Source organism: Ursus arctos, unplaced genomic scaffold (genome assembly GCF_023065955.2).
Source record: "Ursus arctos isolate Adak ecotype North America unplaced genomic scaffold, UrsArc2.0 scaffold_24, whole genome shotgun sequence".
Lineage (NCBI taxonomy): Eukaryota > Metazoa > Chordata > Mammalia > Carnivora > Ursidae > Ursus > Ursus arctos.
This window is the reverse complement of record NW_026622919.1, coordinates 29,601,736-29,627,383: the sequence shown is the minus strand read 5'-3', so window position 1 is coordinate 29,627,383 and position 25,648 is coordinate 29,601,736. Positions and strand designations below refer to the sequence as shown.

At 43.3% G+C, this 25,648-nt stretch overlaps 1 protein-coding gene across 1 annotated transcript in view; it reads right to left on the bottom strand.

Annotated features, from left to right (window-relative positions):
* The window catches only part of ANKFN1 (ankyrin repeat and fibronectin type III domain containing 1), a 376,358-nt gene that overhangs the window by 105,639 nt on the left and 245,071 nt on the right, over positions 1-25,648 (bottom strand). The window contains exons 5-7 of the mRNA XM_026517400.4: positions 23,862-24,072; positions 9,305-9,499; positions 7,205-7,318 (exon numbers count right to left, since the gene is read on the bottom strand). Coding sequence (XP_026373185.2) covers positions 7,205-7,318; positions 9,305-9,499; positions 23,862-24,072 — 520 coding nt within the window. The remainder of the gene's footprint in view (positions 1-7,204; positions 7,319-9,304; positions 9,500-23,861; positions 24,073-25,648) is intronic.

The window sequence follows — 25,648 nt, the reverse complement described above, 5'->3', positions numbered from 1 at the left end:
ACACTTTATACCCAATGGAGTTACATTCTTTTCAAACACCAACGATGGCACACATACACTGGTTTATTGGTTAGCTACAACAAGAGTTTTAAAATAGCTCAACAGTATACTGAGCACATTAACATTTTTTCTTCTTATGGTAAAATTAGAAATTAACATTAAAAATATAGCAAAAAATTATGGTCACTTAGAAGTTTAAAAAGGCTTGCCTAAAAACTCTCTTTAAAAGTGGAAATGTTAAATTATTTATAAATAAAGGATGATTATAGCACCTCACTTTAAACTTCTTGGATATGGACAAAATAGTAGTCAGGGGAAAATTTATAGCCTTAAATATATGGGTTAGAAAACAAAAAGAAGTAAGTTAAGTTTTCAAATAAAAAAAAAAACTGGGAAAGAAAGAATAAACAACAGAAAGTAGCAGGAATTGGCAAAGCTAAAGCCAGAAATTAATAAAATAGAAGATAAATAAGAAATAGGTTTTATGAATGAAAAAAGTTAATTTTTCAAACAAACCAATAAAATAGACAAATGTTCAACAATTCTAAAAGAAAGGGCACAAATACATGACTTTTGACATACTAAAGGGACCATGATCACAGCGGAGATTTAAAAATTACGTTCAATACTCTATCATCCATCATAATCCACATGGAGATTCCTCAATTTGGTAAAGGTTACCTACCAGAAGCCTAGCCTAGACATCACACTTGATGGTAAAATATTAGATGCATGTTGGCAAAAGCAGGTAAGAGAGAGGATATCTACTGTCCCACTTACTATACTCAATGTAGTGGGAACTAAAAACTACACTGACTCTAGTTAATGAAGTGAGATCTGAGAAAGAATAAAAAGTACTCAAAAGGAAGGACAAAATGATCCTTACTTGAAGATGATGTAAAAAAAAAAAAAATCATAAGATGCAAGACAATCTACTGAAGAAAAAAACCCCAAAACCCACCATTACTGAGAGTTCAGCAAAGCAACCAACTAAAGCTTTCTTTTTTTTTTCTTTTTAAGATTTTATTTATTTATTTGACAGAGAGAAAGACAGCCTGACAGCCCGCAAGAGAGGGAACACAGCAGAGGGAGTAGGAGAGGAAGAAGCAGGCTCCCAGCAGAGGAGCCCGATGTGGGGCTTGATCCCAGGACTCTGGGATCACGCCCTGAGCTGAAGGCAGACACTTAACGACTGAGCCACCCAGGCGCCCCTAAGGATTTCTTTTGAACTAGCACTCGCTCTTCTATTGTCCCACAAATAGCCAATTAGAGACTGTACCTCGAAAAGAGAGTTCATTCATAGCAGCCACAAAACCTGTACAGTAGATCCTGCATGAACGTAACAGTAAATGTAGAAGGCCCATACAGAGAAAATTATGAAACTTTCCTGAATATATAAAATACAACTCGATTAGCAAGACCGGTCTTAGATGGAAAGGCTCTCTCCAAATTAATTTAGGAATATGATGCTATCCCAACCAATATGATTTTGAAAATTAAACTTGACAAACCAATTCTAAAATTCATTTGGAAGAGAACGTGTGCAAAAAAACTGAGACATTTTGAAAAGATTACCATGGGGAGGGACTTGCCCTACCAGATGCTAAAATACACTATAAAGTTACTATATGGTGTGAAAATTAATAAAAGGAAACACTAAAATGGATTGGGGAGGCCAGAAGGGGGAGCTCTTACACCCTACCACTCATTGTCAATGACCCAAGGAGAAGAGCTGTACCTCAGTACCATAGTACTTTACCTACTACCCCAGCAGGAAGAAAGGCTTTTCTCTTGCCTCGTCAACAGCCCAGCCAATCAGAGACCTCACAACTCAGCCAATGAAAAGACACTATACTTCAAACTCCCAGTTTACTCCAATGGACTTTTTGTTTATAACAGCCCCACCCAACTGCCCCCTTTCCTTTTTTAAGGGTGTTCTTCTCCTTTGTTCTCTGGACTTATAGCTTGCTTATGCCGACTTGCAACTCTCTACCTTTGCTAAATACACCCATTTTTTTTTCCTGGTGAAATGACTGAAGGTTTTTCGTTTGTTTGCTGTTTTTTTGATGGTTTTATTTTTAATGTTAACAATGGCTATAGACAGGTGAGTGAGACAGAGAATGGGACTGCATAAACTTTTCCACTTCTAGTTAATAATCCCAGAAGAAAATATTGTTCCAAGTAAAACAGAGACACAGACAAGGATTGCAATATTATATAATAGGAAAAAAATGGAAACAACTTATGTCTATCAGTGGAAGAATGATTAGATAAATTACGGCACCTCTAGCTAGGGAATAGGAATACTGCACAGCTATTGAATGAAGATCCAAACACACTGACATAGAAAGATATCTGAAATATATGATACATTGGTGAATTAAAAATAAATCTAGGGGTGCCTGGGTCGCTTGGTTGGTTAAGTGTCTGCCTTTGGCTTGGGTGGTGATCTCAGGGTTCTGGGATCGAGCCCCGCATGGGACTCTCCACTCAACGTGGAGTCTGCTTCTCCCTCTCATTCTCCCTCTGTGCTCTCTCTCTCAAATAAATAAATAAAATCTTAAATCTAGTTGTAGCATTAGACAGCATGATAAATTTTAGCACACAAACCTATACATCTGTGTGCTTATACATGTGGGTACGTGCACCAAGGAAGGATTTGTAAGGACATACATGGAACTCGTAACATATTAATTCTGTAACAGGGATGTGACATTGGGGGAAGGGTAAATCTTTTACTTTGTCTTTTGTATAACCTGTACTGTTTGAGGGCTAAAAACTTTCCTAAGTGAAGAAAAGGCAAAAAGGCTATGCTTTACAACAGAGCGTACTGGAGAAGGGTTTTAAGGTGGTTCACAAGACGGTGGAAGAGTCAGCTAGCTAGATCCTCGGCAACCAGTGGAGGAATCGAGAACTGGCCTATAAAGCCTGTGGCAGCTTAGAAGAAAGAACTTGAGGAGTGTTGCTGTTCTCTTGCTCTCATTGGACCTGCTGCTTTTCCTCATCATACATGTACTTGCTGAACTTATTTCCATATTTTTACTTGCATGCAAAAAAACGTTAACCCACTGAGTTTCCTGTCCCCTGGACATAACATCTTCTGCCTCTCCTCGTTGCTTCTCATCTGTAAACTTCTGGTCTCACCCCCGCCCAAACAGGCTACCTAAAATGATAAATCCTTTTGTTTTGTGAAATCCAATCACCTCAGTAGCTACCTCATGCTTAGGATCAGACTAATTCTTCAATTAATTAAACATGAAAGATAATTCTAGTCTCTAATGCAATGCACTTTTCTCTTTCCAGTTATAAGATGTAGGAGGGAAAAAATAATAGAAGAGGTAAAAATAATATAAATACTAAGCAGTGTGCATCCAAGTCCCACGAAGTCAGTTTTTCTTAAGTCTTGTGAAAAGATGGCCCAAATGATTAAGTCATGCTCAAGTTCACACTGGTACTACAAATTGCTGACCCAGAGGATTTTCATGGACAAATGGTGGACTCTCCCTCCTAGAAGCTGCAGGGCCCCTGGACATCTCTTTGGAATTCTCTGGCTTCCTTTCTTTCTGGGAAAGAAGTTGGAGGTGGTAGTTGCCAGAAGCACCGCCTGGTCTTTGCAGGAGCAGATCCACGACCAGCTCTTGGCAATCTCTGCGAGGAGAAATGCTTTTCATTTTTTTTTTTTTGTTGTTTTGTTTTGAGAATGCCATCAAATGAAGAGCAGTTAGATAGTTTGCTCTTACAAGCTTTTGTAGGAAGGAATTAGGGTGGTGGCTTCTAATCTGTCAGAGAACAAGGTGAGAAGAGATGGGGCAGGGCACCGCCCAAACCGCATCCTGCCCGCACCCACTGGGGCAGCTACTGGAGCAGCCCATCATCGGCAAACTCCAAAGGGTGACCATGTCAAGCCCTGCTTTTAAGATAAAGATAGAAAAGAATTCATCCTGTGGATAGAAAACAGATGCCGCACTGCGTCTGTTAGAGAATACTTTCCTTTCCATTCCCAACCCGGCAAAGAGCAGCAAAATCACTTTTGAAAATGTTCTCTGCTTTGGGACTGCAGAGAAAGGACATATCCTCTGGCACTGGGAGCTGCAAGCAGGTTACCCACGGCAGGGGGGAGAAAATGCGGAGGGAAGTTCTGGCAGTTGTCCAAAGCATCAAAGCATTTTAAATAACTCTAGTTTGGCTCTGTAAGCCATGGAAATTGGTGAGATGGGACCAAAAGATGCCAGTGCTCTTTGAATCCAAGGAAGAAACACCTAGAAACAGACAGTTGCTCTCTTAGCCCCATTTTCCTGCATTTAGGGGAGATGCAGGCAGAAAACTCCAGTGGGTCTTACTCAAAACTGTTTCTGGGTTTTAAACTGAAATTCATGCCTTTAATGTCCAAGTTGTGACAGCAATTGGCCTGGTGCATTGCTCCTGGGCTTAAAGAGGGCTTATAAAGAGATGCTCTTTTTTTTTTTTTTTTAAGATTTTTTTATTTGACAGAGAGAGCAAGAGCACAAGCAGGGGGAGCAGCAGGCAGAGGGAGAAGCAGGCTCCTGCTGAGCAAGGAGCCCGATGTGGGACTCGATCCCAGCACCCTGGGATCATGACCTGAGCGAAGGCAGACGCTTAACTGACTGAGCCACCCAGGCGCCACTAAAGAGATGCTCTTAAAAAGATTTCTGGACATCAACAAACTCTTTAAAACACCGGAACATGTTCGTGAGTTGAGTGTACGCATGGGAGAAATGGAAGGATTCAGATTTTCTTTGAAACACAGGCTTCGGTATGAAGGGGGAGAACATCCAGTTGTCAAAACAGACTTGAGGTTTTCTGAACCCAGAAATTCTGGAGAGCAGTTTGAGATGTTTTCCAAAACCTAAATACTGTAGGGTTAAGCCTTCCCTCTAACCAATTAGATAACTGACATTTTATTCTGTAGATTTCTCAATTGTTTTTTCTTTTTTAAAGCAAACAAAATAATTAGCCTTGTTTCAGGGTAATTTTGCTAATATTTCCATAATTAAATAATTACTTCAACTCTGAATTAAAAGCTGTCCTGCTGTCTCTGGGTACAGTAGGCTGCCAGCTGTTTTAAATAACCCCCTGAGAGTGGTCAGGTTAAGGACTCAATTTATGACCTTATAAATTAACACAAGGAAACCTACTCCATAATGCAACAGACAATTCTATTTATAATGCTTAATTAATCCCCTCCAGTCACTAACAGAACCCACTTGTGGCTTTCATTTCAACCTCGCCCAAACGCAAGTCTCCCGAGATGAGACGTGTTAATATGTGAATGCTGATAGAATTTGCTGGCATGATGGTCGAGTATTAAATAGCTGACAGTCTGGATAAATTAGCTCCCGATAGCTCACTAATCAAATGTAAGAAGAAAATGTCGAGTTTGGCAGCACCGATGAAACCCTTCATGACAACCCTGAGCTGGAGAGAGGTAGAGAGAGAGGAAAATGTCCAAGTCTGACACTGCCTGAGAACACTGGCTCTGAATTTCAGGAAGTCTTGGCAGAGCAGACAACCAAGAGAAAGTATCAGAATTGTATCAAAGGATGGCTGTGGGAGGCTTCCCTGCTGGCTTCATTTGTTTTTTTGTCACTAGTACCCTCAGGCTGCCTTCTCTTTGATACAGAAAACCCAAAGTGGTAACCAATTCTAGGCTGCCTTACTGAAGGTAGTACAAACAGAGTGGAGTTATCTGGAAAATTCCAAGTACCTCAGAAAGCTACAGGGTATGGGCAGAGTAAATTTTGCAGATCTAGAAGATTCTCCCGGGAGTAGGCGCTGGGAAGGAGACAGGAGGCACATACACTACTTGGACATAGGACTTCTGCCTTGTGGGCTGGCATCGTGGAATATACGCATGGAGGACTTTATCAGGTTTTAGGACCATTCAGCCTATTTCCATATGTCCTCCTGAGTCGGGAAAATCGATTTCGCTCTTTTTTTTGTCCACCACATTCGAGAATCCACATAATGTGACACTTCTCGCACTGCTTTGTGTCTTTAGGCATAACCTCAATGCCTCAGTCTTCTCATCCGCAAAGTGGAAATCCTAACAGTGCCACTTCCAGGGTTGTTGTGAAGATCACATGGAGTTAGTACAGATGATGGCTTGACACGGCACCTGGTATACAGCAGGCGCTTTGTAGCCTTGGCTGTTCCCATCACAGCATCACTCTGCTGTCGGTCTCCTCTGGGCTCCCTCTCTCCTTTCATGGCCATATCAGGCTGTCATGGTTTCTCCTGGCTAGCTGCCTAACTCACTTCCCTATTCCTGGCCCACATCTCTTCAGTACATCGTACACAGTCTTTGGACCCAAATCTTTCACAGTCTACCTCTGATCCTGTCCCCACCTTATTCAGTGTTCCGCAGAGTTCATCAAATAATGTCAAAACTCCTTAATTTTTAATTCAAGTCTTACTGTACTCCAGCCTCCTGCCCTCATTTCTCTCTCTGCTCTTATATTTCACTGCGCCGTCTCATGACCTCTCACCATCCCTGGAGCCATGACTAGTTCCCTCACTCTCTTCTGCCTGTCCTAGCATGTTCTTGCTTCACAGGTATAAACCTGTGCCCCGTTCTCTCCACTTGGAGGTTACTTTCCCCCAGCATCTTCTGGTCCAAATCCTAGCCATCCTTGAAAGCCAAATGCCACCTGCACCCTGGGGCTTTTCTGATCCTATCATGTTACCTCCCTCTTTCTTTTCTGACCCCCAATGTCCTTCATCTGTTTGTTTGTTTGTTTGTTTGTTTTAAAATCCTTAACCCTAGTTACCTGCAATTACAGGTGTCAATTCTTATGCCCCGCTACTTAGTATGTTCCATATCGCACCCTCTGAGCTCCTTGGATGGAGGCTGATTCTTCCATGTGCCCTACTTAGTCCTGTCCCCAACCCTATACTATGCACAAAACAGGCCTTTGCAAACAAGAATGGAATTATTAATATTTTGGAGGGGCTTGAAATAATGAAAGCCTGGTCCTGTGGTCCATCCTGTCTGTGACATATTCTCATTAACCTTTTGCTCTGTACATGAGTGCCTATGGAACTATTTCAACTCAAAAAGTACATGGGATAAAAAAAAAAAATCCTATCAGCAGGAAAAACAAACATACAAAATGCACAACTGATCCCCAAACAATGGATTGTTTTTGAAGAAGAAGCAATGAAAAAACAATCTGGAGTAGAGTACCTTTATATCTGGTTACTACAGCTGCGTTGACACTCAGAGGCTCTTGAAAGCTGACAGTGAGCGCTGTGCTGCCGGTTACCATGAGACAGGCGTTGGTTGGCACCTCGGGGGCTCCTGGGACAGAAGGAAAAACATAAGGATCTTAACATCACAAATCCTTTTTAAACAATGTTCCTGCCTCTTCAAAGGATACCCTGAAACACGCACTATGGAAACATTTGTTTGTAGAGCCTAATAGCTTTTGCTTTTGAACATTTTCATTAGAAGTCTCAATGGCCTTTATTTGTTGCCATCGTGGTCTTATTTGAGCATTAGAACATCTTCTGAAGGGGTAAATAATATCCCTTAAGCCTTCCCAAAGTATCCTGGAAACACAACAAGAGATTGGCCTGGACCAGTGGAGAAGAGGCCAGAAAGTGTTATCAGGCACCGGCTATTGATAGAGACTGTTACACTTCATAAAGTACTTTCATGGAAATCATTTCATTGGAGGCTTTTTGCAACCCTGTTGGGTAGAAAAGGCAAGTAAAGCATGTGCCCATCTAGGACGAGGAACCTGCAGTCCCAAGAGTCCACACTACATGTTCAAGGACACAGCAAAGACACACAGCTGGGACGAAGGCCCACGGCTTCGGTTGCCTGATTCTGGGCTCTTCCCAGTATAGAATGCCAACCTGCCTTCTCTCACGCTGCCTCCTATTATATCAAGGAATATTTTCTGAGAAAGAATTCATGGACAAGGGGCGCCTGGGTGCCTCAGTCGTTAAGTGTTTGCCTTCGGCTCAGGGCGTGATCCCAGCGTTCTGGGATCGAGCCCCACATTGGGGTCCTCTGCTAGGAGCCTGCTTCTTCCTCTCCCACTCCCCCTGCTTGTGTTCCCTCTCTCGCTGGCTGTCTCTGTCAAATAAATAAATAAAATCTTAAAAAAAAAAAAAAGCATTCACGGACAAATGTCATGCCCATTAACCTCAGGTTTTAAAGGACTCCTGATAGTTTCAGGTGTTCCTTAACACCCAGAAGGTGTTTTGTGATTAAGAAAATTACCCTCCAAACGGCAGTAAGTCTAAAACTATGATGCTTCTAGTAGTAACGTGTCCTAAATGAGGCACAATCGCAAATGCATTTATTAAAACAATTGCTGAATGTCTTTTTTTAAAAATAAAAAACCCATGTATCAGCATTGCTGAAGAGATTGTTGATTTTGAAAGCAAACTTTCATTAATGTCGCTTAAGCTGTTTGCTTAAGAGAAAGGATTAGGCTTAGATTCAGTCCTTAGTACACAGAACTGCTTCAGAGAACAAGATTTTCACTGCCTTTGGTCTTTATCGCACAAAGCATAGGCGGATATTTCCAAACTAATGAACTGGTCTGTGTCTTATATTTAAATTCTCAAGTCTAACTTTTTAAACTGTTGTTTAAATAAGATCTACTTTTGGAACAAGATTTTAATATTCCCCAAGTGTTTGAATTTTATACTTTTTTATATTAGGGACTGCTCTACACCATACCTTCCAGTGCTAATAAGCACTATCCAGAAACAAGGCTTTTCTTAAAACTAACAAAAAGAACTGATGAAGAGAATGGAAGTGCAGACAAAGCATAATTCAGGGGCTGACTGACTATCCTCTGTGGCCTGTATTAACTCGAAGGTTGGTTTATATAAGCTCTCTATAAAAAATGCAGTAGAGAGTTGAAAACAACTTAAACTCGGGTTGGAGGCAGAAACTGGACAAATAGGCAAACAAATATTTTCCACCTCCCCATCCCAAAATATAGCCACTTAGGGTATCAGACCATCCAGGTTATTAGGCATTAGGGCGTATCGGGTGGAAAGCACTAGATGAGTGTGACATGGTGGAGAGAGGCCAGGAGCACTGAAGCCTCGTGGCTGTGGTCAGAGAACCTATCGGGAGCCAGAAAATCAAGCAAGACAAAAGATCCTTTTACAGCCGCCCAGAGCCCTCACTCCAAATAGGCTGACAACGGCCATCCGTGACCCTGGAACAGAGCTGAAAAAAAAAAATCAGTAAAAGAAGGCCTGGCTGTCTCCAGCCAACCTGGCTTCTAGTTAGACGCAGAAGTCCTCTGCTTATACTCACTGGCGTGCTCGAAGCCGGTCCTCATGCGTCTGTAGAGCCGACACCTCCACTCCCAAGCTTTGAGCTGTTTCTCTTTCTCTGTGTTGTCCAGACTGGGTCCTTCATTCTCCACCTGGGCAGACAGTTCACTCACCCTCTGCTGGGCTTCCTGCACCAGCGTGGCGAGGTGCATTGCTCGGCTTTCCAGGCTGACAACTGCAGGGAAAGACATGGGTGACTCCTTTCTCTTTCTGGGGGAATGCTGCTTTGTTGGCAGGGTTTTTAAAAATGCCCCGGGGTAAGAGGGATCTATATTCCTTATTAACTGACTTATCCCAACAAGATCTAAGTGGTGACACTGACAACTAGATTAAATGGTAAGTCCATCAATTTAAGACACTTACATTGCCCTGGGGCCCTCTTGTCATATGCACCCCGAATAGCTGCCTAGCACAGTTCATTAGAATTCCACCATCAAGTACCCATGAGGACCACTTCTAACCCAGACTGCACAAAGTTGTTTCCATGATCTTTGCAAAGACAAACACTTAGGGGCAAAAGCTCTGTAGGGCTAGGAAGGTCATAGGAAAAGGCATCCACGAGGGAAGCTGCATTCTGTTAAAGTTGTTTGGTCCTTTTTTCTTTCTTTTTTTGGTAGAATCTGATTTGAATGTTCTGCTCTTATCACGTTCTGCCCAGCTTATAGACATTTTTGTATGTACGTCTTAGTGGCATCATTCGGTTGTAATTAATTTATTTGTTGCTGACAAAATGTTCGACTACCATTGCCACAGTAGCGCCAGTGAGTTCTGATGCCTGGGTATGATCAGACTGTGATGACTTATCAACTCCATCTCCGACTGCGATCTCAGGGAAGGAATGAGTGGTCTCTGCAGATGCCCAGGCTCAACAGCGAAGTTCCACTGCTCTTCTTGCTGAGGGAGATTATACAGTGTGATATTTCTGTTTTACTCCATACATGGTATCTCCACAAAATTCACATCGCGCTGTTCCTCCGACCCACCCTTGTGCGAGTGAATGTTCGGGACAGTGGCAGAACACTTCGCATTTGTGTGTCAGGTTGGGAAGCTGCTTCTTGGGGTTCCCTCATGGCTCCCATACATTTGAGAGCTGCCTTGGCGGTCCCTTGGTCATTTGGGAGGAGCCCTCCCCAGTGAGCAGTAAGGGGGCGACAGACTCAGCGCGGGTGTGTGGAAGGGAACCGCACAAAGAACGGAAGGGACCAGAGTCAAGCCCCACTGCTCTGTCGTCAGCGTGTGCTTGATACTCCGTGTGACCAAAACAATATTTCCCCTGGTGGGTGGGAAAGAAATCCAAACATTTCATTCTTCTAAGTAAGGGGGGAAAATATTATGAAGATAACTCAAGTGAAAATGTGTTAGGTCTATTTTGAAATGGAAATTAGGTGGTTATATATTCATATTCTCTGTGTTCATAGGCATGTTTGCATTAATTACAGGAAATGAATACTAATTTATTATTGCCCCTACTCACCATCAGTCTCCATTTATTTACAGATGAGGTCAATGAAAAATTAGTCAAGTCTTTTTTTTTTTTTTCTTTTTCTTTCTTTCTTCTTTCTTGTTCAAGCTGCTGTTTAGAACACTCAGGACTGTGTTTTGCTGCGGATTTCTCATGGTTAATGAATGTTACCGTAGCAGTCAGTCATGTACTCTGAATACCGTCACCCTTTTTTTTTAAAGCCTCAGTCATGAGCCATGACAGAAAAATAAACAAATAAATATAAAGCTAAAAAACTCTTTCACTGAGCAGCTACACTATGCAGAATCCCCCGGGAGGGCTAAAGGGGGCCAGAGTAAATGCTAATGTAAGTGCTGTGGACGTAGGGAAGCAATGATGGCGTATGAACGCGGAGGCTCTGGAGAAAAACACACACACACACACGCGCGGGCGCACACTCCAGTGGAAAAATTGGCAATATTAGTAGCCTCAAGGTGCAATTTCCTGGAGCAGTGAGATTGACAAGTCAGTACTAAATGCTGTTAATTTAACTAACTTCAGATTAATGGTAGAGTCTGCTATGACTGAAGGCCTCAAACACAGTCTCATTATGGCCTTGCTGGGAAGGTCCTAAATATAGGCATTGACAGTTGAAAACAAATCCGTATACATTTGTGTATTTTTAGACATAGGTTAGGCGTCAGGGTTTGTGTCACAGTTCTCAGGTTGATTAATTGACCCAGTAACTGCACCCTCTACCCACGGCCCCCCTCCTTCTTCTACTCCAAATTATAGAGAAAATGGGGGAATTGTCCTTGCTAAGTCATTCAGTGAGCTTTTTATTGTAAGCCTGATGCTTGAGTTGCATGCATACGTCAACACTTGGGTGATAGACACATGATTTATAAAAATAAATTTTTCTAATACTATGAAATCCCCCCTATTAATTTTTATATCCACAACAGTTATTACTGGTGTGAATTCCAGGTGGCATTTGAGATGGACAGCTTCTCTTGAGCTATGCTTGGCTCCCCCTGAAATTTTTCCTACTTTCCTTAGCACAACATGCTTTGTTTCTACACTTTCCCTTTTCTCCGAGGCTGCGGCCTTGACGCTATTTGAGTTGTAGTGGTGAAGGGATTCTAAATCTTTAAGGTAAAGCATGTTGCCTCTTCAGAGGCTAAAGGGAAACCTGTTCAATTTTATAGCCAGGTGAATTTTCCAAGACCATCTAGATCCCTGTGCTTCTCAAACCAGGGCACCTGAACATCAACACAACGGGGGGGGGGGGGCGGCAGCGGGCCTCTCTGGAGCCACAGAATGAATACGTGCATCTTCCTGGGGCATCAGTTTCTCCATACAGATTTTGGTGAAAGCATATTATTTAGAAATCAAAACAAACATGTCTGGAGGAGAATGGAAAATTTTCCCCAAAATTGAAAGTTAAAAAAAAAAAAAAGAGGAACTTTATAGAAACCCGCCCCCCCCTTTTTCCAGGCTAAGTCCCCAGGTGCCCCTGAGAGCTCACTTGCCTCTGTTGCTAGACGTAATTCCATGGACGAGTAGAAGAGGCACTAACTGAGCCAGTGGTTTCCAACCATTTCACACAGCAAAACGTTTATTATTTTTTTTCTATGGATTTTTTAATAGCTTAATAAAACACTCTCTTTTGAAAGATTTTCTTTATTGACTACCAAATCAGCTCACTTATAAAGTAATCATTTTCTCCCTATTATTAATGACCTATATAACTGCCAACAGTTGCATCTGTTCAGTATGAGATAATCAGCCTAGCAAAGTGGGTTAATATATTTTAAGCAGAAGCAATATGATAATTATATTAGACTGTGTAGTTTTCTCTTGAGTGATGATGGGAAGTTTAGGCTTTTTGACACCTTGCAAACTATTCTGAGAGCACCCTTCCTATTTTTGCCACCCCAGAATGAGAACATTTTAACCCCCTTATCTTATTATTATTATTTTAACTCGCTTGTTATAAAGATGAAGAAATCAAGACCCAAGTAGGTGAGATTATTATCCAAGATTTTCTTAAGAACCTTAAGGAACCCAGGGAACTTCCTCTAACCCAAATGGAAGGCAAATTAACCCCATATTTATGTACTGCAATTTTCTAATTGCTATCGATTTGGCACGAGACCGGTGAGCTCATTTTGGGTGGCTGGTTGGATACAGAAACTAGAAAGGCTATGTCTATCATATGATTGGTTCTCCTGCCCATCCACTTCTCTTTTTCTTGGATCCCTTCCCCTTTTATTTCCACACTCAGGATATTTTCCTCTTGAGTGCAGAATTCCTGGTCTGTTTGCAAGGTTTGGTCTTCTCTCTCTTACTGCAGTTGGTTCCTTCTCCAGCCAAGCAGCTATCCCTCTGAGCAGCCATAGCCAGCACAATAGAGGGTCTGTGAGTGTGTGGTGAGCCGTCCGGCTGGGGCAAGACCACTCAGCTGCTCCTGAAATAGGCCCCATGCTATTGTGGTGTTTAATTATCAACAGCATTTCTACCACCCAGTGTCTGAGTGGGTATTTGTTCTAAGACCTGCCCAGCTAATTAACTACGAGGTGGGGGTGGGGGTGGGGTGGGAACTTGGTGTTCAAAGAATACAATTACGGTTACTGTTTAAATCCTGAGATAAATAATGATCGGACTGAGCGTTTTTTCCTCACCCTCAGACTCTAACCTATGGATCGCCTACTACCTACCATTTCTTAATTTCGTCTTGCCCTGCAATTGGTGAGTTTGGGCCTGGCTGATAAATGGTTAGAGACTGAAAATATAACGAGGGTAAGATGTAAACTAATTTTAATTCTTAACTGAAAGTTTTAGGGAAGAATTCATTTGATTTGCTTGAAAAAAAAAATGACTACATCTGCCTATGACTAATGCTATGGCATACTGCAACTCAGCAACCACTGTTCTATTGTTACTAGTATTTTTCTTTTCTTTTTTTAAATTTATTGATGAGAAAAGGAGGCACAAGGCAATCCTTCAGTCTCAATGTCTGAAGGAGCCTTAGATGACTCTTGTAACAGCCTTGGCCCTGTATGATTTCCTCCAGGAGGGGAACTCGCTTCTCACCAAGGCAGCCCTGTCCATTCTCACTCTCAGTTTTAATTTGAAAGAGTTTAATTTTAAAGTTTCCTCATCCTAAGCTGACACCTGCTTTCCTCTTATTTCTACACTGGACGCAAAGGGGTGAGAGGGCTTTGGGTTACTGATCCAGATCAAGCGCAGCCTGTTCCGAACGTGTGACCCTCCCCAGCTCCGCTGCCATCTTGAAGCCAAGTGTCTCATCTGAAAAGTGGCGTAATGAGCTGTCTCAAAAGCTGCGGTAAGTTATTGGTAATCCTTACATAGATGGCTCTCAATTAGTGGAGCTCTGTATTATCATTATCACACTCATTGGTCTGTGCTATAGTTTTTAGAGGCACACAAAAATAAAACAAATACTTGTTTTATCAAATACTCTATGTTCTTTCATCTAAAAAAAAAATCTCTTGCCCCAGGTAAACATTTTTTTGTCCCAGCTGCCATTCAGAAATATATTATATACTAAGTGGTATCAATTTCAACCCTATCTGTTATTTCAGAGAAGAAAACAAGGTCACTTAGGAATAAACCCTGAATTGTAAGCCAAAGTCCTCTGGGCAACCAAGAGTAGCAGTTAATAAAATTTATCTTTCCTGACAACCTTCTAACAACCTCACAACTGCCTTGTTTTCAGGTAGGGACATCAAAAGAAATACTATAGAGGAGTTCAAAAATTAAATTTTTTAAAAAGATTTTTATTTATTTATTTGACAGAGAGAGAGAGAGCACACAAGCAGGCAGAGGGAGAGGGAGAGGGAGAAGCAGGCTCCCTGCAGAGCAAGGAGCCCAGTGTGGGGCTCAATCCCAGGACCCTGGGATCATGACCTGAGCTGAAGGCAGATGCTGTTAATCTACTGAGCCACCCAGGTGCCCCCCAAATTAAATGTTTTTTTTTAATTTTAATTTTTTAAACTATATTATGTTAGTCACCATACAGTACAACCCTGGTTTCTGATGTAAAGTTCGATGATTCATTAGTTGCGTATAACACCCAGTGCGCCATGCAATACGTGCCCTCCTTACTACCCACCACCAGTCTATCCCATTCCCCCACTCCCCTCCCCACTGAAGCCCTCAGTTTGTTTCTCAGAGTCCATAGTCTCTCATGTTTCATTCCCTTTCTGATTACCCCCCCTTCTTTATCCCTTTCTTCCCCTACCGATCTTCCCAGTTCTTATGTTCCATAGATGAGAGAAATCATATGATAATTGTCTTTCTCTGCTTGACTTATTTCACTTAGCATTATCTCCTCCAGTGCCGTCTATGTTGCAGCAAATGTTGAGAACTCGTTCTTTCTGATGGCTGAGTAATATTCCATTGTATATATGGACCACAACTTCTTAATCCAGTCATCTGTTGCAGGGCATCTCGGTTCCTTCCACGATTTAGCTATTGTGGACAATGCTGCTATGAACATTGGGGTGCATATGGCCCTTCTCTTCACTACGTCTGTATCTTTGGGGTAAATACCCAGTAGTGCAATGGCTGGGTCATAGGGTAGCTCAATTTTTAACTTTTGAAGGGACCTCCACACTGTTTTCCAGAGTGGCTGTACCAACTTGCATTCCCACCAACAATGTAGGAGTGGTCCCCTTTCTCCACATCCTCTCCAGCAATTGTTTCTTGCCTTGTCAATTTTTGCCATTCTAACTGGTGTAAGGTGGTATCTTAGTGTGGTTTTGATTTGAATTTCCCTGATGGCTAATGATTTTGAACATTTTTTTCATGTGTCTGTTAGCCATTTGTATGTCTTCATTGGAAAAGTGTCTGTTCATATCTTCTGCCCATTTTATGATTCAAAACTTCTCATACCAGAAAAGCTCCAAACCTCTGTTGCAATTTACTTCTTCTGCTGAGGTTCGGGAGTCAGAATTCACTCTGGCTTCCCTCAGGTCCCAACCTGTTGTCTTAATTTCAGGTTTTCCCAAGGATTTTCAGAATGTGGTTCCAAAAAGTTTTAGAGATTTAGAGATTAAATGTTTCATTTTAATTGCTGTGGTGTTTTCTCGTCCTAGAGCTCATTACATTCTGGACATGGGGCTCTGGAATGTTCTTCCCTGCTACTTTCCAGCAGAATGTGGATTCACAAAGCCCATATTATATAGTTTAAGTTGTAATTGTGGTTCTTTAAGAAGGCAGAGCCAACGACACAGAGAAAGACTTCCATCCTAAGTTTCCCAAGCTCCAAAGGGCAAATGGACATTTCTAACACAAGCATACAAAAGCCTTGAGGAAATTATTTAGAAAATCCAAAGCAGATCACCAAATGATGTCATGGCTTAAGTATGAAAGAAGAAAATCTTATCTTCTGCCAATACTTTTGGTGCTAACAGAAATATAGTATAAACCACATCATTTAAAATTTCCTAGCAGTGACATTAAAAAAGAAAAAAAGTGCTGAAGGTTGCTGAAGGGAGGCGGGCGGGGGGATGGCCTCAGTGGGTGAAGGGTATTAAGGAGGGCGCTTGTTGTGTTGAGCGCTGGGTGCTGTTTGTAAGTGATGAATCACTAAACTCTACTCCTGAAACCAGCGTTTCACTATATGTTAACTAACTAGAATTTAAATAAAAATTTGAAAATAAATAACATGAAGTTAAAAAAAGAAAAAAGGGATATTAACTGTAATCATCTTAGTTAACTCCGTAGATCCAAAATATTGTCATCTCAACATGTAATCAATGTAAAATCACTGAGATAGTATATGTATTATATATAAGACACATATAAAAATAAATATATGTGATACGTATCATATCTTAAGCCTTGAAAATTCAGGGTAGTTTTACATTAAGAACACATTTTAATTTGGACTGGACGCATTTCAAATACTCCGTTGTCGTACGTGGCTGGTGGCCCTGTGTGGGACAGTGCAGTTTTAGAACACAGAATTCCACAGGCATTAAAAAGTGCTTGTATTGGGCAGTGTCTTCTTTTTTTTTTTTTTAAGATTTTATTTATTTATTTGACAGAGAGAGACAGACAGCCAGCGAGAGAGGGAACACAAGCAGGGGGAGTGGGAGAGGAAGAAGCAGGCTCCTAGCAGAGGAGCCTGATGTGGGGCTCGATCCCAGAACGCTGGGATCACGCCCTGAGCCGAAGGCAGACGCTTACCGACTGTGCCACCCAGGCGCCCCTGGGCAGTGTTTTCAATAGACAAACTATACAACAGGTGGGTAAAATATTTTTTAAATTATTTACCAGAAACTCTTGGCTTGTTTTATATTGTTTTTGCTATTTATATTGACTAACAATTTTTCTGACCATTTATAATGTGCAAGGGAAATAGTTTAAAACTGTTACTACATTTAATCCTCAACAACTCCGATAGATAGGTAGGGGCCAGCCAGCCTCCAGGAGGGCCCCCAATGATCTCTGTCTCGCAGTGTTCACACCCTGCTACACGTACCAGAGTCGGTCTGTGTGATCAACACCATTCAGCAGGAAATGAGAATATGTCATTCCTGAGATTAGGTCATAAAAGACACTGTTGCTTCTACCTTGGTGTCTCTCTCTCTCAGGTCATTTGCACTGGGAGAAGCTAACGGTCATGTCAGGAAGCAGGCCTCTGGAGAGGCCCACGCAGGAGGGAACGTAAGTCGCTTGCCAATAGTCGGTCAGAGTAAGGTTAGACGTGGATCCCCCAGCTCAGTCGAGCCTTGAGGTGATAGCAACAGTTATGTTGCAGGAATTTAGGGACGGGGGCCTTGACTGTGAGCGTGTGCCTGGCACAAGGACGGGCTGTGTCTGTTGTCAAAGGTATCTTTTAACTTTATCTAGAATGTTTTCATTTTTTACAAGGAGAATATATTCTGTGTTCCATGAATATTTAAAAATTAAAAACAAGATGGGGCGCCTGGGTAGCGCAGTCGTTAAGCGTCTGCCTTCGGCTCAGGGCGTGATCCCGGCGTTCTGGGATCGAGTCCCACATCGGGCTCCTCCGCTGGGAGCCTGCTTCTTCCTCTCCCACTCCTCTGCTGTGTTCCCTCTCTCGCTGGCTGTCTCTCTGTCACATAAATAAATAAAATCTTTAAAAAAAAATTAAAAACAAGAGAATGAAAGGACAATTAACTCTTGAGGAGCAGGACGGTAGACCTTAGGCTGTGGCTGCCTGATGTCTAAATAATTGTTTGGAAATACAAAAAAAGATCAATTCACTCAGTATTTGGTAAAATCATTCCCTTCAAAATAAATTATATAATCACACCCTTCAAAAGAAGTACGCTTGGGATTCATTCAATTCAGCATATACTTATTGAGTGCCTACTGTTTGCTGGGGATACCGTAACGAATGAGACAGACAGGTTCTGCTCTGTGGAGCTTCCATTCTAATGCAGGAGAGACAGAAAAACAAATAAAATGAAAAAATATATAGTGATAAGTACTATGTAGAAAAAATGATGTGACTGGAAAGTGACTTTGGACTTGGTGGCCAGAGAAAGCCTCACCCGAAGATGTGACATTTAAGTGGAAATGTGAGGAAGCAGCTGGCCAGGGAATGCTCACGACTGAAAGCATTCCAGCGCCCCCCGCATGGGGAGCAGCCAGGACAGAGGCTCTGGGAAGAGAGTGCGGCGTGTTCACGGGATGGGAGGGAGGCTGGTGGGGCTGGGGTCCCGGGCGTGAGGGGTGAGCAGTGTGAGATGAGGCTCGAGGAGCAGGCCTGTAAGTCAGGGTGAGGATTTGTACACCTATTTTAATGAAGCAAACAAAAATACCTGGGGACTCATTCTAGAGACCTGCCCAAAGCTTGTTCTTTACATATTCTTAATGGCTGCAAATCTTTGTCCTTTGAGGGTGGATTTGATTTCAGGAAACCTCTCTAAATCATTTGAAGCCAAGTCTGGTGAACATGGAGGGTGATGACGCTGGGCAATGCTGTTTTGGAACAGAAATCAGGTGTGACTCTAAGCAACGAGTCAGATTCTCTCATAAACTGGCTCCGAGGACAAGTCCAAAAGTGTTTAGAGCAATGGCAGCTCTGTTGGAGCAAGTGTGGGGGTCTCCCATGAGGACCATGTTAAAGGATAACATTTGTTTGGATTGTAGACTTTCTGGGGTGTTTGTTTATATATAGCCAGGCTCATTAGTTTATAGTCACACCTCTTAGACGTGCCCTGAACCGGTCCCAGCACCAACACGATCCCTCGACTACTGCAGAAACCAGCGGTGCATCCTGACGAGTCTGCCAACACTGTAACAGCGGTGTCTGCACCGCACTCACATGACAGCCACTCGGCAATCCCATTTTATGAAGTCACCGCACACAACTAAGTCTGGGCGACATCTCCGAGTTCCAGAGACACTATCCACGAGAAAGCGAGCGAGTTCACAGAGAAACGCAGAGAGGTCTGCAGAGAAGGGAGAACACGGCTGTAGGGAAGGGCAGAGAGACTAAAGATGAGGAACATTCCGCCATTCTTCCTGGTCTGCATTATTCAATAGTGTAAAACTGAAAACAGGCTCATTTACAGCGAAATTCTACAATAGTACCCGGAAAATAACAACACAACAATAGCCAAAGGTATTCCCAGGTATAAATCACCGGAAGATTTACAGGTATTTCCCACACACTGTGTATGCAGCACGCACGTAACTCATGCCTGTTTCTATGTGCCTGAATTCAATACCTGTAATTCCCAGCAGCCTAACACAGGGGCGTGCAAAATGTCAACTGAAAATTTCTGAGCACCTACTATGTGTCAGGTACTGGGGTTGAAAGATAGACAAAATCCATATGAGTGACCAGATTTGCACACGGTAGGTATTGAAAAAGAACTCATTTCTTTATGATTGCTGTTTCTACGCCCTAGATGATGCCAGATAAACAGCAGCCTCAGAAAGGTAAGGAGCTCACTGATGAGTCAGCACAGTCCTCCCAGAGACCCCTGAACTGGGACTGGAGGGTGGGGGCAGGACACGAGTTCGTCAGAGTAAGGGAAGGGCTGATGACTGGGGACTTCCACTAACAGAGGTAAGTCTTTCTCAGATAGCATTTGTCCCATTGAGCAGGAGTCATGGCAATTGGGATCCTGAATGGCTAGAACCATCAAAGGCAGAGACCCTGGGTGTCCCTATATTAGCTGTCCTAGCTCCAGTCCTTTTGGAGTCTCTGCCAGTGTCCTGAGCTCAGCACACCAGTCCAGGTAGAAGTAGTTGGGATTCTACTTTCATAATGGCTGATACTATCTTCTAGAAGGAATGAGTATTACTTTGCTGCTTGCCTAAAGGTGCGAAGAACAGAAAAAGTCGCTGAATAAAGACAGTAGATGGATCTAATGAGCAGGCGGGGCTGTGCATGTATTTAACCTTGGGGCCGTGTGCAAGTTTGGTGGCCACTTCTGGGACTTTCCCTATAAGTGAGAGTACCTGGTTGAGTTTCAAGCCGTGTTTGTAAGGAACACCTCGATACAGCATTGTGATTTGCGGGCTAAAAACTGGAAGACACTCCTGACCACAGGTTTAGAGTTAAGTCCCTAAACTCATCTGTGTCTTTGTGATTCCTGCGACGAATCGGGGCACATCACAGAGGACTTGCTTCTGAGTTGTGCTGGGATTCCTGGTTGGCAGAGTGGAAAGAGTACTGGGCTGGTTTTCAGAAGGGAACACCCAGGTAAAGGAAGACAGAAAAGTCACCCTATTAGAAACGGTGCTCACTGTTTTGAGATACTTGACTGGCATCAGAAGAGGAAGCGACGCAGGGTCAGGGAAGGAAAGAACGAGGTGCGACGGTGAATGCTTTTACACAAGTACCAAAGCATTTAATAGAGAGGATCTGGGTTCCAGTCATAGTTCTACCACTTCCTGGTTTTGCAGCATTGGGTGAATTATCTGACTTTTCTTATTCCAGTCTCCTCATTGATCAGAATGAGGAAACGGACTCCCATCTCGCAGGCCAGTGTGAGGACCAAATGAGGTGATGCAAGCACAAGGATTTTCACAATGTGAAATGCTCTACCAGCTTAAGGCCTCATCGTTATTTTTCTTCTCTTATATCCTGCCGCTGCAACTTCTGGGGAACGATTTGCAGCGGGTGTTTGCTTATCTGGCTCTGGCTGGCGGACCATGGTTTTTCTCCTGGGCTCGCTCACACTCATGCACAGAAGCAATTCTCTTCCTTTTGTACTTGATATATAAAGTGAATTAGAAATCCCTGAAAACAGCTTGTGCTTTTCTATCACACCTCTCTTCAACAGGCATGGCACCTTAGCGTGTAGGACAGAACAAAGAAAAACACCATAGGATTTTAGCAAATGGCACAAAGGGAAAGATGCAAGGCCCGGCGGCCACGGCCCTCCGTATTGATTATCTGGTAAGGCAGTCAGTTTGCATAGACGGATGACCCCAGGCATGGGTGTCCCACAGACCTGGGTTTGAGTCCTTGACATCCCTATTCACTTGCCAGATGTGTGACCTTTGGTTAGTCACTTAACCTTGCAGAATCTGTGCTACTGTGAAAACCAGAGATAATGCTTCACAGCTACTCAACCAATACTCCCTTGCCACCTTTGCACATGTGGGAGTCTATACTGGGTATACGCTCTTTGACTTCTTGGGTGGCCAAGGTGACTTAGGTGTCGTATTTCCTGAAGGCTAAAACCTGGGTTTCTTGCTCACCTTCCTTTACAAGTTGTCATGATGACTGTGGTTATCATGCCAGAGGGAATGAGAAGAACCAGGGACCTTTTGAATGAATTCGCTTTTGGTTTAACTCGATATTCAGGACGTGCATTCTTTTATGGAGATTTAATTATGCACAAGGGGACTTGGGGGGGATTGGGAGTCTCACTGGTTTCATGGAAAATGCAGAATTCTTTGTAGCTTCTCAGGTAAGTGGGACTAATGTTTCATCCAGCCCAGTGCAGGCAACGTCTGGATGAATGCTTTCCTTGTTCCTGTAGAATGGGGCTCAGTCTGCATTCTCTGTGTTCAGACCCTCTGATTCTCCACCGCGCTCTCGCTGGATCTTTGGGACAGACACTATTGCAACGTAAGTTGGAAGGCAGCAAAAACGACTTTTCGGTTTCTTCCATCTCTATTTGCCCACCCCTCCGAGCCTCCCATTCCACTTGAAAGAAGTGGCACTTTGACGATGGAGCTCTTACCGAAAAGCCCCAATCCTACTGAACCCAAATCCTTACTCTGTTTGACATGGATGTGGTGAGCTCAGCATTTTTAAAATAAAGAGTTTTCTGATACAAGGATCAGGCTCTGTACCTAGTCTTTGGGTGGTGGGGGTTTATGAAATTTAGGAGCAGAGATGTGGCCTCTAATTACATATTTGCTTGCTTCTCTTTCAGCCTTCTGGGTCTCACCACTTGGAAGTAAGTGAATCAGTATTAGTGAAAGTAACAGTTTGATGAGTTTACTTTTTTCTTTTAGGAAACATAAAAACTGTGGCTCAGAGCCATTGTGGTCATTGGGTCACAGAGTTTGCACCAAGGGGAATGCGAGTGCCTACCTCAGAATGTTGCCATGAGGCTTAAAGGAGTGAATGCATGTAAAGTGCTCAGAATAGTGCCTGGCGCTAGCTGAGGGCTCCACGACTTTGTCCCGTCCACTCCTGGGCCAGCTCTGCCACTGGCCCCCGAGCAGCTCCCTTTGGCAAAGTACTATCAGCTCTACTTCAGAATATATCCAGAAAGAAGCCAGTCCCGAAAGACCACACATTACAGGATTCCACTTACATGACATGTCCTGCATGGGCAAATCTATAGGAAGAGGGAGTAGATTAGTGTCTGCCGAGGGCTGGGAAGAGTGCAGGGGTGGCTGGGGAGTGAGAGGGTATGAGTGATGAGAATGCTCTAAAACCGATCGTGGTCACGGTCAGACAGGGTGCATATACCAAACCCGCTGAAATGTACACGTGAAACGGATGCATTACATGCATGGGAATTATAGCTCAATAAAGCTGTTCAAAGATCCATCCAGAATTCCACGCCCTGCTCACTATCAGCGTCACCACTGTGCCAGTCCAAGCCACTGCGTCTGTCTCCTGGCCTCCTGACTGGTCTTCCCAGTTGCACAGTTGCCCACCACTGTCTCTTCCCCACGGAGCACGGTAGCGATCTTTTAAAACGTGAGGCAGAATATGTCATTCGTCTGCTTCGGCTGCCCTCTGTCCCCCCCCATTTATAATCAAAGTGAGCATCTGCCATAGCCTGCAAGAGCCGAACGATCTTCCTCGGTGATCCCTCTCCCCCCGTTGATGTGCTGTGGCCACACTGGCCTTGTTCTTCGAACATGGCAATCTCATTCCTGCCTTGCTCGACACCTTTCTATCTGCTGTTCACTCTGCCTAGAATTTGACCCCACATCTCCTCATGGCTCATTCCTTGATATCGCATAGGACCAGGCTCAAATGTCGCTGCATCAGAGAAGCTTTTCTTGCCCAACCCTATTTAGAATAGTCCCCACTCTATCAATCTCTAGCCACTCACTTTATTATCTTCATAGCATTCATCACTACTCGAGCCTATAATTTGCTTATTGGAAGTTTCCTCCACTAGCATCTAAGTTCTATGACAATAGGGACTCTGTCTTGCTCACCGTGGCATACCTGGTACCTAGAACAGAGCCCTGTCCTCAGTGTTTGTTGAATGAATGAGTGACTGAACGAAGCCACCATATTCCCTGTGGACACGAGACACTAGCACATGCGTACTTACACGCTTTCTGTGTCTGCTTCCTACTCTACAGCCTCGCTCGCCGTGTTTCACATATTTTATAACTTGGGTTAAATTCTTAGGAGGAAGTTCTTTCCAGGTTCCTTTTCAATTCCACTCAGTGCATTCTGTTTGTAATGTAACTAGATGCCTAGACTGGTTAAACACTATCGCTATTTGTGTGAAAGTCCATGAAAACATGTAAAGGAATTCGGAGCCTGTCTTCATCAACTCTTCCTGCTCTCGATGTCAGCAATGGCTATTTTGGTGGCAGGAAGCTGGGTCTAGTCTTAACAGTACATGTTTTTATTCCCAGGTTTACTTACAGTGTGGACTTTCTCGGGCCCCTGTCCTCAGAAGAATCCTGGCAATGGGCACATTGTTGGTCATGATGGCGATATCCAGAGGCGTCAGCCCCTCGCTGTTAGGTGTGTTGAGATCTAGCTCTTCCGGTGTGTACTGACACAGGAGGGTCTTCACAGCATCTAGGTCCTGTTGTTCGACTGCTTCGAACATGGCGTCATTGCCCTGGAAGTTCTGGAGGGCAAGAACACAGGTAGGTGAGCACACTTTCATCCGCCAGCTGGCCTCTGTGGCTTACTTGTTCTGACGTCAGTGACGGCATCCCCACTTATAACTGCAATTTATCCCAACACACATGACTTGTTAAACACAGCTGGACCCTCCCTCCATCCTTCTAATGAGCATGAATGGATCCGCACATTTAGATGCACTGAGACCATACAGTATAGCATGGCTGGTCTACCGATAAGAGCAAACATCAGCTTTCCTCAAACCAGTATTTTGTGCAACACTGTCTGCTAGGTCATTACGAGGTGTTCTATGAAGAATGGAGCATGCAGTCATATAAATTTGGTACACACTGGATTAAGCTGGGTTATCACATTATTTTGCTGTAAGACCTCTCTGAGCCTTTAATAATTCTAACATGCAGTTATGACTCTCCAATAGATGGGAAATATGACCTGTTTTAAATATTTGTTCACAGAATATTTTTTTTATTACATTTGTTTTCATTGCCCCTGGAATAGTGTTCTGCAGAACACATTTCAGGAAAATCTGGCATAGATAACGCAGCACAGGTTGCTGAAATGATGACTGGCTTGGAACTGAGAGCACACTTTCCCTCCGACTCTTCCCCTCCCTTCCCCATCGCCATGTCCCTACTATCACTCAGACCCAGACCATTGTCATCCCTTGCCTGGACGATGGCAGTGACCTGCCCGTTGCTGGTCCTAGTGTCCTCCAGCCCATACTCCATACTGGCACAAGAATAATCCCTCTAGAGTTGACGATGTTACATACCCCTTCCTTTCTGCAACTCTTGAATAGCTCTCACTGCCTTCAGGCTAGCTCCCCAGCTCCAAGACTCCTTTGTACTAACCTCTGCACCTTCTCAGCCCAAAGCCCCAACCACTGAACACCCGGCATTTCTGAGCCCTCAAGGGAGGGCTCAAGAGGTGGTGTCCAGTGAGGGTTTGAGTGGCTGGCTGGCCAACCGTGCTGAGAGGGCTAAAAGTTGAATATCCATAGGATACAAATCCCCTACAGAAAAATAATAGCTAGACAATAGGTTTACATTGAAAAGCTCTATCAGAGATTAATAGTAAACAAATGAGAAAAGCTCTGGAATTCTCTCAAATATGTATTTCTGCAGCTCATGGGAGACGAGCAACACATATGCTATTTACACATCTATTTGGTATCTTCTCTAGGAATTGTTTGCTCTTTAAAAATGTTGAAATATCATTGGTCCTGACATAGCACAGGGCTTGCCTGATTAAACTGTCCAATGTCTTCAGCGATCAAATATAAATATTTAGGTTGGCACGGTTTATTTTCAGTATCACCAAAAATCAATTATCTCCATCGAAGGCTGCAGGTCGGCCTAACGGAGCACATGACACATGATTGAAACTTGAGGGAAACACAGCGTTATTATGCAAATACATGTTTTGACAATGGGGTCCCAAGGGATAGAACTATTTTTGGTATGCAGCTCTCTTTGCTACAGGACAGTCTGCTGAATGGAGAAGTGTTTTGTCTACAGTCTGCCAAATGGAAGAGCCTCTGCTACTGAGGCCGTAACTTA